This window comes from Muntiacus reevesi, chromosome 18 (genome assembly GCF_963930625.1).
Source record: "Muntiacus reevesi chromosome 18, mMunRee1.1, whole genome shotgun sequence".
Lineage (NCBI taxonomy): Eukaryota > Metazoa > Chordata > Mammalia > Artiodactyla > Cervidae > Muntiacus > Muntiacus reevesi.
Genome location: NC_089266.1, coordinates 17,505,737 through 17,523,032, shown reverse-complemented (window position 1 = coordinate 17,523,032; position 17,296 = coordinate 17,505,737). Strand labels below are relative to the sequence as shown.

The 17,296-nt window shown below is 56.0% G+C and overlaps 1 protein-coding gene across 6 annotated transcripts in view; it reads right to left on the bottom strand.

Annotated features, from left to right (window-relative positions):
• Positions 1-1,459: 1,459 nt before the first annotated feature.
• The window catches only part of ARHGAP27 (Rho GTPase activating protein 27), a 37,156-nt gene continuing 21,319 nt past the window's right edge, over positions 1,460-17,296 (bottom strand). For 2 of the 6 annotated variants that reach the window (XM_065909690.1, XM_065909691.1), the window contains exons 4-18: positions 11,698-12,114; positions 11,257-11,439; positions 10,974-11,054; positions 10,812-10,901; positions 10,400-10,467; positions 10,010-10,100; positions 9,416-9,520; positions 5,580-5,678; positions 4,477-4,582; positions 4,216-4,338; positions 4,044-4,142; positions 3,774-3,851; positions 3,539-3,673; positions 3,279-3,384; positions 1,460-3,172 (exon numbers count right to left, since the gene is read on the bottom strand). In XM_065909690.1, the coding sequence (XP_065765762.1) occupies positions 2,995-3,172; positions 3,279-3,384; positions 3,539-3,673; positions 3,774-3,851; positions 4,044-4,142; positions 4,216-4,338; positions 4,477-4,582; positions 5,580-5,678; positions 9,416-9,520; positions 10,010-10,100; positions 10,400-10,467; positions 10,812-10,901; positions 10,974-11,054; positions 11,257-11,439; positions 11,698-12,114 (1,959 nt within the window). In that variant the 3' untranslated portion in view covers positions 1,460-2,994. Of the gene's footprint in view, positions 3,173-3,278; positions 3,385-3,538; positions 3,674-3,773; positions 3,852-4,043; positions 4,143-4,215; positions 4,339-4,476; positions 4,583-5,579; positions 5,679-9,415; positions 9,521-10,009; positions 10,101-10,399; positions 10,468-10,811; positions 10,902-10,973; positions 11,055-11,256; positions 11,440-11,697; positions 12,115-12,213; positions 12,306-16,700; positions 16,817-17,296 lie in introns of those variants that run through there. The other 4 variants (XM_065909693.1, XM_065909694.1, XM_065909695.1 and 1 more) reach the window with 4 other exon arrangements.

Below are 17,296 nucleotides of genomic sequence, written 5' to 3'. Positions count from 1 at the left end.
AAGACCTTTCTGCCCCAGGTCCTCCTCCCACTGTCCTGCCACAGGTCCCCCTCCATCGTGGTCCCAAGGCCCTGAGCACTCTGCGCTCTGCCGGCCACTCCAGCCTCACCTTCCATCCATGCCCCTGGCTTTGTGGGCTTCGGTCACCATAGTCTTTGCTCAGATTTTGTTCTCCTCGCAAGCCTCCCTGCTTCAGAGGCTTTGCTCATGCTGTTCCCTCTGACTAGACACCCCTTCCCTGACTTCCTCAGCCTGTTGACTCCTCTCTGTTCTCTAGTGCTGGGCTCAGATGTGACTTCGTAGAGGCATCTTGGGCCTTTGGGGGATGGTCACACCCCAGTGACACGCCTTCAGAGCACCCTGCACGTTTCCCAGCTTCCATACAAACATGCTTAGCCAAAGAGTTCGGTGCTTAATATCCATCTAGTTCTGCCCTTAGACCTGTGAGAGGGGGTCCCTGCCCTGACATGGGTCTCACTTTAGACGGTTCTACTGTGGTACTGGAGAAGACTCCTGAAACTTCCTTGGACAGCAAGATCAACCAGTCAATCTTAAAGGAAATCAACCCTGACTACTCCCTGGAAGGACTAATGCTGAAGCTGATGTTCCAACACTTTGGTTACCTGATGCAAATAGCCAACTCGCTGGAAAAGATACTGATGCTGGGAAGGACTGAGGGTAGGAGAGAGGGGCAAGAGAAGATGAGATGGTTGGATGGCATCATGGATTAATGGACATGAACTTGGGCAAACTCTGGGAGATGGTGAGGGACAGGGAAGACTGGCATGCTACAGTCCATGGGGTTGCAGAGTCGGACACGACTTGGCAACTGAACAATTCTGGACATTCTCTGTGCCTCTCCACCCAGGATGAGGAATCTGTGGGGTCCCCTTAGAGCCCAGGCCCATCCCTTTAGACCATGCTTCTGACATGTGGGACCCCAAGTCCCTTCCCTCAGAGAGTGGACTGTGTGGGGCGACCAGGGAACAGCAGTTTGTACTCGTGGTTGGAATATCCACATGTGTGTCCCTCTCCTTGGGCCAGGGTGCCCGGAGGGTGGGAAGATTAGGGGTGGGGCTGGGTTGAGAGCAGAGCCAAAGAAGTTAACTTTAGAACCTGGCTTTCCAGGTCATTGTAAAAGTCTATTTGTCAGAGTAGGAGAATTACGACGTCCCTCGTGGTCCAGTGGTTAAGAAACCACCTGCCAATGCAGGGGACGTGGGTTCGATCCCTGGTCTGGGAAGATGCCATAGGGCAACTAAGCTCGGGCGCCACAACTACCGAGTCCGCATGCTGTAGAACCTGTGCTCGGCCAGAAGAGCAGACACTGCAGTGAGAAGCCTGCGCACCACAACCAGAGATCAGGCCCCGCTCTGCAACTAGAGAGCCGGAGCACAGCAGTGAAGATGCAGCACGGCCAAAATAAGTAATTAAATAACAACAATAACAAAGTAGGAGAATAGAACACATTTTATTGATTCAGCTTGATTTATAACTTTACAGCATGTTGACGTATGATATGAAGCCTCATTTGTACTCTTGCCCTAGGCCTGCTGGCAATAGGGTGGGCTTGGGTCAGTCCTGCCCACCAGGCCAGAAGTTCCACCAGGGAGGCAGAGGGCGGCACCCCTGCCCCAGAGCACAGTGCCTGGCACAGAAGAGCAGATAATAAATATTGGCTGTGAGAAACGAGGGAGGTAATCCAAGTAGGATGCTTGGCATGGTACAAATGTCAATAAATATTAGCTTCTGTTGTTTGAACGCATCAACGGGTGAGCGGGGGAAGGAGGCTGAGACCCATAACCTGAAGTGGTTTGTGTCTAAGAAGGGAAGCGGGGCTGATGACGCCGGGGTCGGGTTCACACTTCCTTTCCTGAGGTCGTGCCTGCCTTCCCGCTACCCTGCAGGTCTCTCTCCCACAAGGTGGGCACCAGGGAGGCACATCTGTCAGGGAGGGCACTGAGCAGGCTAGGATAGCTCCTGCCAGTGCCATCATGCCCCCCCCAGAGAAGAACGGCTGGGGCAGACTCCCTCTTTGCCCTCAAGGAGCTCCTCAGACAGAACCCACCAGCTCAGTTTCACTGCTTTACATAAGGCCACGCTGGGGGTGCGGGGGGGGGGGGGGTGCGGGGGTAGCTGAAAGGGCTGGTGTCACCTTCACAGGAAGCTGTGCTCTGGTGTGACAGAAGGCTGAGCTGGGGAGTCCAATCACCCACCAGACCGTGAACAAGTCACTTTGCCTCTGTAAGCCTCAGTTTCCTCATCTGTAAAATGGGATTGTGAGTAGAACTGGTGTGTGTCAAGTGGCAGGAGCAGGGTACACATTTAGTCACCAGGAAGAACCCTCGCACAGAGCACAAAGTGGATCAAGGGAAGGCAGAGACCCAGAACTCCAACTGGGAAAGTGGATGAAGATGGTGCACAGCCAGCCAGTGGCTAAGCCCGGCAGGAGCTTCGGCCCAGAAGCCTGGGGAAAGGCAAGTTCAGCCGCCCACTGGAGGCCCGGATCAGTCCTGTTTCCGCAGCAGGGAAGCTGTCGCTTGCTGCTTCATGTTGGCACAGTGCCACGCACAGGGCCGGGGACCTGCAGGGTCTCCGTGAAGGCCTCCACCAGGTGCAGGCCTAACGAAGCCAGGAAGGCCCTCAGCCATTTCCGCCCGGCATCAGCGGCTGTCCCAGAAAACTCCCCCCAACCCTGCATTCTCGGACGTGCCCAGTAGGTGGCGCTGTGGTAAAGAACAGGCCCCAATTAACCTACGAACAGGCCAACTCCGGCGGAGGCGGGGGAAGCACAGTTTGCGAACTGCCCACCAGGGGTCACCATACCCTCAGGACCGAGGGGGTGCAGAACTCGCACCCGCCTGCGGTCTGGAGGGAGGCGGAGGTCTCAGAGATCAACAGTCCAGCCGCGTGGCCTCCAGCTGCCCATGCAGGCCCACTGTCGCCGCCCCCACTCCCAGGTCCAGCAGCGGGGGTGGGGCTGGGGGCCCGCGGTCAGGGCGGCGGGAAGATGTCCGAGCACTGCTGCAGGATGAGCTCTACCAGCTGGTTCTGGAACACCATGGTCATGGGCATGCTGGCTTCCTCCGTCTCGGGCCGCAGCAGCGTGGGCCCGAAGACTATGGCCACGTTCTGCACGGACATGCGGTTCCGTTCTCCGTGCTCGATCACCCTGCAGCGGGGGTGATGGGGTTGGAATCAGGGCCCAGAGCTGGGGGGAGAGGGGTCGGGTCCCCTCAGGCCCGCCTGCCCATTCCCGCGCAGCTCCCAGCGCTCACCGGCACAGATGCTGAAAGAGCGCCCGCAGCGTGTCGTGATTGGGGGCGGGCAGCGAGCGCACCAGGTCCCGCACACAGCGGAAACGCTTGGCCGGATCCTGCAGCTCTGGGCAAGGGAAGGGTCAGAGGGAGGTGGGGGGGAAAACAGAGGGCGCTGACTTTGGTATTTGGGGGAGGGGGGCCTGGTCACCGCAGGAGCGTGCTTGAGGCAGCCCAGCCCCACCCGTACCCCATCCGCCCCACCTCCCCCAGGCGCTCACTGATGGCAGCGAGGAACTGGCGGAAGTGTGAGAAGGGGAAGAGGGGCTCGGGCAGCTCTCGAAAGAAGAGCTTCAGGGCACCGGTGATAACATGAACGTCTTCCCAGCGCCCGTCTTCCAGGTCCAGATGTTCATCTGCGGCAGGGGGTTGGGGGATTGAGGGGAGGGAAGAAGAGGTCAGCTCATCCCTTCAAGCGCCTTCAGGCCTGGGGCAGAGCCAGGGGGCGGGCCTCACCGTGGTCCACCCTATGGCGCAGCTTCTGGATGGTGGCCAGATTTCCACTGATGCGGTACAGACCGTCGATGTCCAGCCCTGGAGCGGAGGGAGGCGCTGACCCCGGGTTCGGTGGGCTGGCGCTAAAGTCCTTGCTCTGATTCCTGCTCAGAAGCTCCCGTTCTTTCCCCCTCGACCCTGCGCCCCACCCCCTCCCTGGAGGTCCCCGTCTGGGGCTCTGGAAGGAGGCCTTCGGGCTCCGGGAATGCCCGACCGTGCGCGGTTACATACCCCGGGCCTCGACGGCGCGGATGCTCTGCTGCACGAAGCGCGGCACTGGGCTCTTCTCGCGCTCACACAGCTCGGCCAGCGGACAGCCGAACACCTGGTCTGGGGGAGAGGCTCGTCAGCGCCGCCTCGCCCCTGGGCCACCGGCGCCCCGCTCTCCGGGTCCCTCGGGTACCTTTGATGTAGCCCTTTTCCCGCAGCGACTGCAGCGTGGGCCGCTTCAGCAGGAACTTGCGGAGCTTCTGCCGGACCTTGCTGATGTCACTCTCCAGGCCTCCGGGCCCCGGGGTGGGCGGTGCTGCCCAACGCCAGTGGGAACGCGAGGGCTGGGTCAGTCGCTGGCACCACGGCCCGGTGGCCCCAGCCGGGTGGTCGCCGCTCCCCTAAAGGATGTCTGCCATCCGCCTCCACCCGCCTCACCCCAACCCAAGCACACCTGCACCAGGCCGTGGCTCATCCTCCCGCCAGCTTCCTAGGCGCTCACTGGACCCAAAGTCCACGCCGCTGCTCTCACTTTCCTCCTCGGGAGGCAGGTCTGCGGACTAGAATCACACAGTCTGAGAGAGGTAGAGTTTGGGGCCAACTGGCGGGCGCGGGGGGGGGGGGGGGGGGGTGAGGGGTGGGATCCTTCTGGGATGGGGTGAGTGACTGAAATGCCCTCCCAGCAGGTCTGGACTGAAGACTCCTAGGCAGAGAGTTCTCTGTTCCCTTATTGAGGTCAACTCAGCTTTACTTCCATCAGGGAACCCCATTCACGCCCCCCCTTAGCTGCATGGAGCCCTCCAGGTGTTGGAGTCAGGCCTCCTGTTCTCCCCCACCTTTTCTCATCCTGACTACCCCTACCCACCTCCTGGTTCCTGGTCCCCTTTCACCATCATTTTCCTTGGCTCCTCTGTACACACTCCACTAGGTCAGCATTTCGCAATTCGTGGCTCCCAGTTCAAGTTGGCAGTGTAAGCTGGGACCACAGCACTGCCAACCACCTCACCAGCATCACCTCTCTGGATCTGGATTCCTACCATTATTAATACAGCCACGCAGGGCATGCAGTGTTGCCTATTTCCTTAATAGGGAATTAAGGATCAAAAAGCCCCAGGCTGTTTCCAGGTGAAGAGCTGTCAGAGTGGGCCTGCCCCATCTCTACTTATGCAATTGATATACTGAACTTAAAAAAATGGTAGACCCATCAATTCAGTCCTTTTAAATGATGTCTTCTGGTTTCAGCCTTTCTCTCCAGCTTGAGGTTGTTTACTAGAGTATTTACTTTTCTCCTGCCTCAGTGTGGAATGGGTCACTACTCTAGGATATGTTCACCTGGACAGGCCTCCCATAGGGCCAATCCCAGGGGCTGGATTCACTTACTTAAGAAAGGCTGTTTCTTCAGCAGCCCATCTGCATCTGCAGAGAGACTACTTACCTACCAGCGTCATGGAGCTCCCAGTACCCAAGTGGAGGGCCCCACCCACAGTGGGCAGCTGCCCTGCATAATGGCTGGCCATCCCCTCCCCACCAGCCCTGGCAGCCCCCAGCTCTGCCTACCATCTCCTGGATGCCCTGGGTGATGGCACTGTGCCAGGTGCTGATGATGGCCTCCGAGTCATGCTGGATCAGGTACTCTGAGCCATCTCGGGTCCGAAGCTGGTGGGACACAAGTCACTCAGTCATCTCTGGTTTCCTGGACCTGCCCCAGGGCTAAGCCCCAAGGGGGATACAGGGGTAGAGGTGATCTATTCCTGTCCCCAGGAACTCAGAGACTAATAGAGCCAGGGCCTTTCCCCAAGCCAAGGTATTCCACCTCCTTAAAGAAGTAGGTAACAGCATCTCTGTGTTACAGATGAGCAAACAGGCTCAGTGAGTTTAAGCAACTTCCTTGTGGACACACAGCTAGCGACTGATGGAGTGAGGACCTGAGTGCAGCAGAACTGCATGGCTTAGCCATCTGGTGTGCCTTCCCTTACCCCATCCTGCCTCCCCATGGCAGGCCTACCCAGAGCACCAGCCAGTAAAAAAATCAATGAAAGGAACACCATGTGGCAGGCCCTGAAGCCACTACTCTATATACTATTGAGTTGCAAGCAGATATTAACAGCCTGGGTTCTTTATCAGTTGACTGCTGTTTCTGTAACAAAGTCTACAAAGAACAAGGCGAGCTTGGATGGATCTCTCCTCAGCCTCTGGCTCTGAGAACCAAGCCTTCAAGGTGGATGGGAATAGTTGGTTGCGGGGTCCTGTGAAAGTCAGAGTCAGCAAAAACTGTCTGAGGGTCTTCCCTGGTGGTCCAGTTAAGGATCTGCCTTGAATGCAGCAGACACCAGTTGGATCCCTGGTCTGGGTACTAAGATTTCCCCATGCAGCAGAGCAACTAAGCCCATGCACCCCAACTAGAGATTCCATGCACCGCAATGAAAGATCCAATATAACACAACAAAGAACCTGTGTGCTGTAACTAAGACTCGACACAGCTGAATAAATAAATAGATAAAACTGTCTCAGACAGGTTATAGCTTCCAGACTCAGTGCAGTGCTTTGGCTGTCTACTTATTTGACTTAGACTTGAATGGAATTTAAAATGCTTTCAAAGGCAAAGCAAAACAAACCTGCATGTTCTACTCCATCCTCCTCCGTGGAAAGACCAGAGAACCTTCCGTGGGCAGAGAGCACAACCTCATTCTAATCTAAACTGACAGGGGCCCTATCTGTTATTCCAGAGAACGAATGGCCTAACAGTGCTTCTAAAACAATTGCCATTCTTTTCAGCAGCTGTCTCAAAAGCGGTAATCAGTTCACATTCGAGTTTCATATGGAAGGCAAATCTGTCTAGTTACGTATCAGTATATTGTACAAGACATTCATTCTGTTGAATGCACAGGCAGGCAGAACTCAAGCCAGTCATTGACAGGGGATGCTAGGACAACTTGGAAGACTAGCCATCCTTGATGATACAGTATTTAGGGCGGTCTCTTGTAAAAGGTCTTCCCAGGAAGCACTAGTGGTAAAGAACCTGCCTATTAATGCAGGTGAGATGAAAGGGTTCTGTATCTGGGTCGGGAAGATCCCGTGGAGGAAGGCATGGGAACCCAGCCCAGTATTCTTGCCTGAAGAATCCCATGGACAGAGAAGCCTGATAGGTTACAGTCCATAGGGTCGAAAAGAGTTGGACACGATAGAAGTGACTTAGCATGCACACATGCTTGAGAAAAATCTGAAGTTGCCTAAGGGTGGCAGGCTTCCCTGATACCTCAGTTGATAAAGAATCTGCCTGCAATGCAGGAGACCCCGGTTCGATTCCTAGGTCAGGAAGATCCTCTGGAGAAGGGTTAGGCTACTCACTCCAGTATTCTTGGACTTCCCTTGTGGCTCAACTGGTAAAGAATCTGCTCACAATGCAGGAGACCTGGGTTGGGAAGAGGCCCTGGAGAAGGGAAAGGCTACCCACTCCAGTATTCTGGCCTAGAGAATTCCATGGACTGCATACCCATGGGGTCACAAAGAGTCAGACACAACTGAATGACTTTCACTTTCACTTTCTTTCCACCTCTGAGTGGAGGGAAGGTGACTGCCAGCCAGTGGGAAGCGGGGGACTCCAGGATTTCCATTCCAGAATGTCAGCCTTCCTGTCAGCTTGAGGCGCTTCCAAGAGCACCATCTGCCTTCTGGTCTTTGCCAGAAAAGACAACTCAGAAGTGTCTACTCTGAAACTTTCATCAAAAACCCAGTCAGAGAGGTGACATTCAGAGAGCACTGTTTGAAGACTTTCCCTCCAGTTCAAATATGATGTCCCTCCTAAATCTGATGTTCACAACAGACATAGCTAGTCGATCATAGAGCTCTACTCAGTCGAGTCTGGAGAAGGCTCCAGACCTACTGATCAGAGCTCAGGAGATACAACTGGTTTCCAGCTCTGCTCTATGGATTGTTGTTGTTTAGTTCTTAAGTCATGTCACACCCCATGGACTGCAGCCTGCCAGGATCCTCTGTCCATGGAATTCTCCAGGCAAGAATACTGGAGTGGGTTGCCATGCCCTCCTCCAGGGGATCTTCCTGACTCAGGGATTGAACCTGCGCCTCCTTCACTGGCAGGCAGATTCTTTGCCACTGAGCCACCAGGGAAGCCCCTGCTCTGTGGATACTCTTTCTAAAACTGAGTGAAGCTGAGTGAACCATCATTACGCAACACACTCAAGCTCCTTGCAGAATTGCTTTTTCTGAGCTGAAATGGAAGGTCATGCATTTTTTGGCTTTCAGCAAAGGTTACCTGAAGCAACCCCAAGAGTCCCTTACTAAACTAGAATAGAGCTGCGCACTAAAAATTTCTTCTAGAGCCAAGGGTTAGGAAAAAGCTTTGATTTCCCTCAAAATCTACAATGGTTTCCCCCTCACTCCCCTGACCCAATAATGAGAGCCATGTTTCACTTTGGCTGCCAGGAAACCAGGAGCTGACTTTTTTTCAGCAACAATAACCTTAGTATCTGTACATCCCCCGTTTCCTAATCCCACTCCACACTGCCCTCTTCCTCTAACTTGTTTTTCCTGCTCCTGGCTTTTCAGTAGCTTTTACCACCTCACCTCTATGCATTTTCATTGTGAGCTGCCTCAAAACACTTGGAGACTGAGGTGAGGGTGCGTGCCTGTTTAATTTCTGTCATGTCTGACTCTTTGCGACCCCATGGACTGTAGCCCACCAGGCTCCTCTGTCCCTGGAATTTTCCAGGCAAGAATACTGGAGTGGGTTGCCACTTCCTGTTCTAGGGGATCTTCCCAATCCAGGGATTGAATCCACATTTCTTATGTCTCCTGCATTGGTAGGCAGATTCTTTACCACTGTGCCACCTGGAGAAGCCCAGATGAGGATAAGAGTAGTTTAAAAACAAGACAACACATGGACAATGAAGGGCGTGGCCTGAGAGGGTCTTGCCTGGGCCCCATCTGGCCTCTCTTCCTGAGGGGGAGCCTGAGAAATGTGTCCACTGTCCTGCCCTGGTTTATTTACTTCCGATTGGAAGCTGGGCTCTAACCAGCCAGAGGAGGTGTCCCAGCCTATCAGCCTGAGTAGGGGGGACACAGCATCTCCTGTCTCTCAGGCCAAAGCAGTGGGATGAGGACTGCCCATCCAGGCATGACGGTGCTATTCTCCAGGGACCCCTACTCGGGGGACAAAGGAGAGCTCCAGGGAGCTCCACTTCTGGAGAGGGAGCTGCAGAATCTTGATGCCTGGAAACACTGTGGACAGGTCCCCAAGGTGGGGGCAGCTTTGGTTTTGAGCCCCGAGAATTCCAACCCCAGCTCTGCCAGGGTCCCCCTGCTCAGGGCTTGCTTAGTGAGGGCCCCAAGTCATCAGTAGGCTCCTTCTCCTTCTCCTCAACCCCACCACTCACCTCCAGCACATTCTTCTTGCTGGATTTGTCTTTGGGGGCCCAGGCGAGAGAGGCCCCCTTCAGGTCTACCGTGAACTCAGGGGTGGAGAACTTGGAAGGCTGCCTCTGTGGAGAAGGGAAAAAGGGTTGGAGGGAGTATGGTTTCAGGACACCCGAAGCTCAGCTCCGGTCTGTCACAGCATCCTGGCTCCAATCCACCAGGCTGCCTTGGCTCTAGGCACAATGGGGGTCATGGCTCTGGAGGCAAGGGACCCAAGAGTTCCTAGAACCATGGAGCCTGGGGGCTGGCCGGTTGTTTGCTCTCTGCCCACCTAGGAGAGGAAAGGAAAAAGGAGTGCAGTCCCATCTCTGCGAGCAGGTACGTCCGGTTTCCAGCTTCCCTGCCCACCAGGCTGGAGCTGTCCATCCTCAAGGACTGGTTCCCACACCCGATGTGGCTGGACCTGCTTGTCCTGGGGTGACCTGCTCTCACTGCCCCCTGGACCCTCACATTCCATGATCTCAGACCTAGCCTTTGGCAAACCTTATTAAGCAAAGCCCCTCAGGAGTCAGGAGCAGATGGGGTGGCCCCTGCCCTGGAGGTCTGGGCCTTACCAGGCCACCGGCAGCTGAGTTTTTCGAGTCTTTGAAGAAAGTCAGGACTCCGCCCTCCAGCACTGTCCAGGAGGCGCTCCAGTGCTTCTTCCTGGGTAGCGGCGGTGGTGGCAGGGCTTGGGTTGGTCCTGGGTTGAGGCGCCCTCCCCTTCCACCCCCAGGAGCAGGGCACAGAGTTTAAGAACACAGCTTGGGGCACCCAGCCATGAGAGGCAGACTCCCAGGGCTAAACACCTGGTAGTCAAGGGGCCTTGGGCAAATCATGTCTCTGTGCCTCAGGGTCCTCCCAAGACCTCATAAAGGGTTAATAAGAGCTTGGCATACTGGAGGTGCTCAGTGAACATCATCATTAAGGCCCACCCTGGGGTCTGGAGGCAGTTGAGCTCTCACCGGAGCCGCTTTCCTTTGTCCACTATCTTGGTGCGATGGAGCACGCCTGCCTTGTCCAGGGTCTTGATCTTAGAGAAAGAGGGCAAAGGAGGAGGCAGTTAAGGGGAGGAGCAACTCTCCCTCTTAGCCAACAGGTTAAGCCTGAGTCTCCACTGAACCCTCTTTGCTGGCTCCTGGCCAGTGGTGGGGGTGCTTGCTCCCAAAGAAGCCCCAGCAGCAGGAGAGGCATCCTTCCAGCCCCCAGCCTTGTCCAGCTCTGAGCCTGGGACAACTCAGAACCCAGGTTCCTTTAGCCCACAGTAGTGCTTGGGCCTATGGTGGAGATGTGCCTCCAGACCTAATCGCAGATCCTCCAGAAACACCCCAATTTTTCTGTGGGGTCCTGCCAGGTCCTACATGCCCCCTCCCTTACCTTCTCTTCTGGGGGGCTGGCTTGGGCTGGGGTCTCACTGTTCTGGTTGGATTTGTGGATGTTTCGAGGGGCAGGGACGGGGACTGGGACCTGGGGAGAAAGACACTGTCATATTGAGCCCCCACCTCTCTCCCAGGCACTCTCCTTTCCCCAGGTAGTTACCTGGGGCAGAGCCCACTGAACCGAGGCGTCATCTGGGTTGTAGAAGTAAGGCTTCCCATGTTGGTTCTCCAGCCTCACCCACTGTGGGGAGAGGGATGGTCAGGCCGCTTAGCTCACAGGACGGAGGAACAAAAGTTTCCCTCCAGAGCCCCAAGGAGTTTAGCGGGGCAGGCGTGGGACACACAGTCTTGGGCTGGCATGGAGCCCGCGCGGGAGCTTCAGCCTAGAGTGGTAAGGGGAGCGACCCCACGGCTGTCAGCGCCCATCTGCCCGCTGCCCCTACCTGTTCTTCGGTGATGTTGTTGGTGTACACCGTCTGCCCATCTGGGCTCACATGGCGAGACCAGCCTGGGGGTGTGACAAAGGGAGAGGCGGGGCCGGTCTCACTGAGGGAGCCCACGGGGGAATAGTCTTCCTCTGGGTAACTGGCCAGCAAATCGGGGTAGTCCGTCTCGGGGGTTGGGGGCTGCAAGGAGCAGAAGGGCCAGAAATTCTCAGAGCCGGGAGTGACACCTGGCGCCCCGCCCTTTCGGCCCATGCCACGCCCCCCACCCTAGTTTCCCCCAAGTTGAGAGAGGCGGGGTCAAAGGCCCTCGGTGAAAGCCCCACCCACCGACGAGCAAGGCCCCTCCTTCCCGGACCCCAGGGCTGTGCGGAGGCAGGAGGCGGGCGCAGAGGCCCTCTAAGTCAGCCCCGCCCATGCTGACAAGGCCCCGCCCCTCACCCTCTGGTCCCTGGTGCTGCTGGGGCTCAGGCCCGGCTGCATCTCCTGCTCGTCCTCCGGCTGGTCCTCTAACTCGTCCTCCCAAGCCGTCTCGCCCGTCAGCGGGTTGTAGAAGAACACCCTGCGGCTCTCCTCATCCCAGTACTGGCCCCACTCGGTCTCGAGGCTCTCGTGGCTGCCCACCGAGGCCGGGGACGTGGCCGGGCTGGCGGCGCCCTCGGCAGCCTCGAAGGGCGACTCCCAGGTGGTCACGCCCGTCTCCGGGTTGTAGTAGTAGGGGCGCCCGGTGCCCGCGTCCGTGTGCGTCTCCCACACCGGGTCTCCCACACTGCGAGGGGCGGCGGCAGCGCGGGGCGACGTGGCCGGAGGCTGCCTCTCTACGTTCGCGTACACGGGCTCCGGGGGCTCGTCCACCTGCTCGAGGAGGAAGGAGACGTGACCTTCGGGCCTGCTCAGCGGTCACACTGTCCCCGCTCGCACACTCGCCACTCGGGCGACTTTCAGCAAGTCTCACACCTCTCGGCCTCGGTTCCCCCAACTGCAAAATGTCTGCCCTGCCCTCGCTCCGGAAGTCGTAGTGAAGAGAGAATGAGGACTTGCTCTGGAAAGTGCTTTGCAAAATATGAAGTGCCCCAGAAGCGTGGGGCAGCTACATTAATTATTAACAATTGGAGAAGGAAATGGCAACCCACTCCAGTATTCTTGACTGGAGAATCCCAGGGGTGGAGGAACCTGGTGGGCTGCTGTCCATGGGTTGCACAGAGTCGGACACGACTGAAGTGACTTATTAACAATAGTAAAATACTAACAGCTAAATTCTCCCAGCTGCACACTCACAGGTGTGAGTCAGACTGCGCAGGAACAGCGAAATGGCCTCAGGACACTTGGGGGCAGGGCCCTGCTGCCTTCTACAACCCCCACCAAGAACACCCAGCCCTCCCTCTTCGCCAAAAAAGGTCCGGAACTGGAACCCACACTGCTGCCTCTGGTTTGGGGTTTGGAACTGACACTTCCCCAACACAGGGATTGCAGACCTCAGAATCAATTTCAGACAAGAGAAAGGGAAAGCGCCAGACGGGAAGGAAGGGCAAAAAAAGAAAGGGTATGCGTCTCTCCCCACCCAATCAAAGCAAAGTGAAGGGGGGGGAGAGAGGCGGGGTCAAGAGCCAGATCCGCCCACCCTGGCTAGGCCCCGCCCCTCAGATGAGGCCCCTCCCCTTACCCTCTGGAGGGTCCAGTTATACAGACATAAATCAGGTCACGCTTAACGGCCGCAGGGCTCCCTGCTGCCTTCTGGGCAAAGTCTAAGCCCTTACCAGGGCACCAGAGGCCGTCCATCACCTGACTGTCTCCCCCCATATTTCCTGCCACTCCTGGCCCTTGCCTTGAACTTTAAGCTCCAGCAGCACCCAGTTGCTGGAGGCCCCCATCCTCTCTGCTGAGTCTGCTACAGACGTCAGCTCATTCACACCCTGAACCTCTCCCTACCCCTTTCTCACTTGGCTGACTCCTGTTCCTCCTTTAGGACTCAGCTCAGGTGTCAGGTTTAAGATCTTTCCTGAGATTTCTCCTGTGTGACCACCACACCCAGCCTGCTGCTGCTGCTGCTGCTAAGTCGCTTCAGTCGTGTCCGACTCTGTGCGACCCCATAGACGGCAGCCCACCAGGTGCCCCCAGCCCTGGGATCCTCCAGGCAAGAACACTGGAGTGGGTTGCCATTTCCTTCTCCACTCACACCCAGCCTAGTACCCATTAAAAAGAAAAATAATGACACTATCAAACTCCAGACAGCAGAATAGCATGAGATTAATACTGTGTTCTAAGAATGCATAATGGTACAAGGGAAAAGCAGATTTCAAAATGGTAAACTCAGGGACTTCCCTGATGGTCCAGTGGTTAAGAATCCACCTTTTCATGCAGGGAACAAAGATCTGAATCCTGTTCAGGGAACTAGGATCCCGCATGCCAAGGGGCAACTAAGCTTGTGTGCCACAACTACTGTGCTCACGAGCTTTAAAGCCCATGAGCCCCAACTAGAGAGAAGCCTGTGCACCCACATGCCATAATGGAGATTCTGTGTCCTTGCTGCAACTAAGACCTGATGCAGCCAAATTAAAAAAAAAAAAAATTTTTTTTTAATAGTAAACTTAGCATAATTTCCATTTTTAAAGTAACTCTCTGAAATGTTAACAGAGGTTATCTCTGGGTTGTGTAATTATAGGAATTGGATTTGGTTTTGTTTCATTTTTTCTTTTTTGCAGCAACAATTTTTTTTTTTTTACAATAAATCTCTTAAAAAAAAAAAAACAAATCATAGAAGTTCCTCCACTGCTGTAACACCTTCACTCAGCTATAAACTACTCAAGAGGGGAAGTGTGTTCTGCTCAATGCAACCTCTCACTGGGCCTGCAAAAGCACCCATTTGGCCAGCAAAGATCTGCCTGCTCTGTGCCGGGCACAGGTCTGGGCACTGGGAATGCAGCTGTGGACAGTCAGACACAAATCTGCCCTGGTGGGGCCGCCACACTAGTGCACACGCGTGTGAATGGTGGTGGGGTGAGCAGGGAACCCAGCAGAGTGGTAAGGAAATGCACTGCGCCTCGGTGATGGCTGCTGCTGACAAGAAAGCAAAAATAGAAGGGGGTGTTACCAGTTTAGATAGTGTGACGGGTCCCAGGCCTGGAGGTGGCAAGAAGACTTGAGCATTCCTCCCAGTCCACTCTGCTCCCTCGCCCCACAAACTCCTGTCTGGCTGAAATGGGACCTTCCATACCACTCCTTTTTTCTCTCTGTCCACAACAGCTCTCCTGTTACATCCTGTATTCCAACCACACCGGCCTGCTGACCCTCCCCCAGACATAAAAGGCATCTTCTTAAACCAGTTCTCCCCCACCCCCGACCTGTGCCTTTGCTACAGATGTTCCCACCCTCTGGAACCGCCCCCGTCTCAATTCCCTGTCTGTCCTGATCCTTTGCTGGTGCTCAGCTCACAAGCTTCACCTGGAGGAAGCATGCTCCCTCCGGTGAGAAGTCTAACCAGCTGGCACTCTGCTTAGTCACTCTGTGGGGCCCAGTGGCGTTCTGCCTTGGTGGTCTGTTCATTGTCCATCATATGTCTACCTTCTCTGCCCCCTCAAAGGCAGGAGATTCTTGAGATCTAGACCCAGGATGATGTAACTGACCACAGTCGACCCCCCAGCAGATGGTCCAATGCCCTGAGGCACACAGCCAATCCACCAAAAACACTCACTGCTTGAGTGAAAGTGATAGTGTTAGTCACTCTTTGTGATCCCATGGACTGTAGCCCACCGGGCTCCTCTGTCTATGAGATTCCCCAGGCAAGCATACTGGAGTGGGTTGCCATTCCCTTCTCCAGGGTATCTTCCCGACCCAAGGATTGAACCTCGGTCTCCTGCATTACAGGCAGATTCTTTACAGTCTGAGACACTAGGGAATGCAAGTCAATTCCATGCCAAACTTAGCGATAAGCAAAAACCAAGCATACCTAGAACTTGTATGCCGAAACTAGAGAGTCTGTGAGCTGCGACGAAAGATCCTGCAGGCTGCAACTAGGACCTGACACAGCTAGATAAATATTTAAAAAGAAAAAAAAAAAAAGAAACCCAAACACACCTGACACTACAGGAGAGACTGGAGTTAGCTCTGAGCAAGAACTTCCTGAAAATGAGCATTCAGGTACAGAAACCAAGAAAATCCTTGGGAGGACAGGACGGAGGCAGCAGGTGGAGGCAGGTGGATAATCAGACATACCTCCTACCCACCCCAGCTGGACCCACTGCGGCAGTGGCCTTGCTCGTCTCTGGGACAGGAGCTGGAAGGGAACCAATTGAAGGAGACAGGCTCTTGGACATGGGGATCTGCACTTGGCCAGGCTGCTGGCCTTGGCTGAGTCCACGGGGAGTCCCAGGCTGGTCGGGCTGATGGAAATCTTGTACAAGGCACACCCACAGCTGGTACAGAGGAGATTTGGGAGGTACAAAGTTAGGACCCCCATGTAACAGGGCTGTCAGCAGGAAGAGAAGACACAGAATTACACCGTGGGGCTCCAGACTGCAATCTGAGGCCAAAGCAATGCACCTTAGAGGGAAGCGCAGTCTAAGGATTGGCGCTGCCCCAGAGACACAGGCTGCCTGGGCAGGTTGTGAGGGGCCTTCTTACGAGGTAGGCAAGTGGAGTCCAGCCCCTGCTAGGGTTGCCGCGGCCCTGCAGAAACAGCTGGGCTGAAGTAGCCCCGAGGCCCCTTCAAACTCTAGAACTCTCTGTACAGCCCCCACAGTGCTACTAATAAGACAGAAGTGCCTTTCTCTCCTGGCGCAGCCACAGCCAGGTGCAGACTGGCTCTTGGAAGCCAGGTGGAACCAGGCTCTCCAGGCCCTCAGGCCTTCCAGGGGGGAGCTCGGCCAGACTGGAGTGGGGCTGCCTCCCCGCCCCCAACTCCTGGAGGCGCAGGCCAGATGCAGACACAGCCCGTCCACCGGGCCTGCCTGGAGCACCAGGGGCTCTGGGGACCCACACGGCAAGCAGGTGAGAGACACAGGGGACACTGAAGGGGAACGAAGAAGTGGTCTCCCACCTCAGAACCGAGAACAGAGCCAAGAGGGGCCCGGCTGTCACCACACCCAGCTACCCAGGTCCCCCATTCCCCCAGCCGTTCTCATCACGTCTCTTTCCTTTGCCCACAAGCAGGTGACAGGCTTGCCCCTTTCTCCGCCCTCCCTTCCCCCTTGTCCACCATCCCCAAGTGGATCACCGCCTCTCAGCATCCCTATGGCACCCCAGGGAGACAGGTGGGGTCTCGGAGAAGGAAAGAGGAAAGAAGGGAGGAGTCCCAACCTCTGTGCGGCTCCCAGCTCCTGACTCTGCTCCCTGAGCTCCTAACGGAGCCAGAGGACGGAGGCCCGACCGGCAGCCCCTGGGCCCCACAGGCCCCTCTGCCATCCCCATCAGAGGCTGAGCTCACCCCTGGTGCCAGGGTCCCCTACCTGTCCCCGCAGCTCCCGACTCTTCCTCTTGGTCAGTTTGGCGATGATGTCCACCATCCTGTTCCCTCTGAGCTGCTGGGATGCAGCCCTGGGAAGGCTCTGGGGGTGGAGTTAAGGGGTACAACCCCAAGACTGGCACAGGCAACAGGGAAACAAGAAGTTGCCTTGAGATGGCGGGAGGCTGAGCCTCCAGCCCATTTCCTGTCAGGGCTGCGGAAGTGTTGCCTGAGACAGAGGCTGCCTGAGACAGGGTGGGGGTGTCTCCGGTCGGGGTATTTTTATGTTCAGGGAAACCACGGACCACCCCACTCGGCGCTCTGATTACCAGTGAGTTCTGAATCCCAGGCCTAGACACAGCCATGGGGCAGGCTTCATGGAGGATGGCATTAGGCCCGCGGTGGGGGAAGGGTGGGCTGCACAGATGGGGGCTGCCAGAGGGGGCAGCTGGAGCCTGAGCTGCAGGAGACTGGACAATGAGTGGCCATCGACTCCCCTAAGGCCCAGGGAGGATGTGATAGAAAAGAGGAAGCTTATGTGTGGAGGGGGGGAGGAATATCTCAAAGAGGAAGGGGTTTGGGCAGATGTGGTCTCAGAGG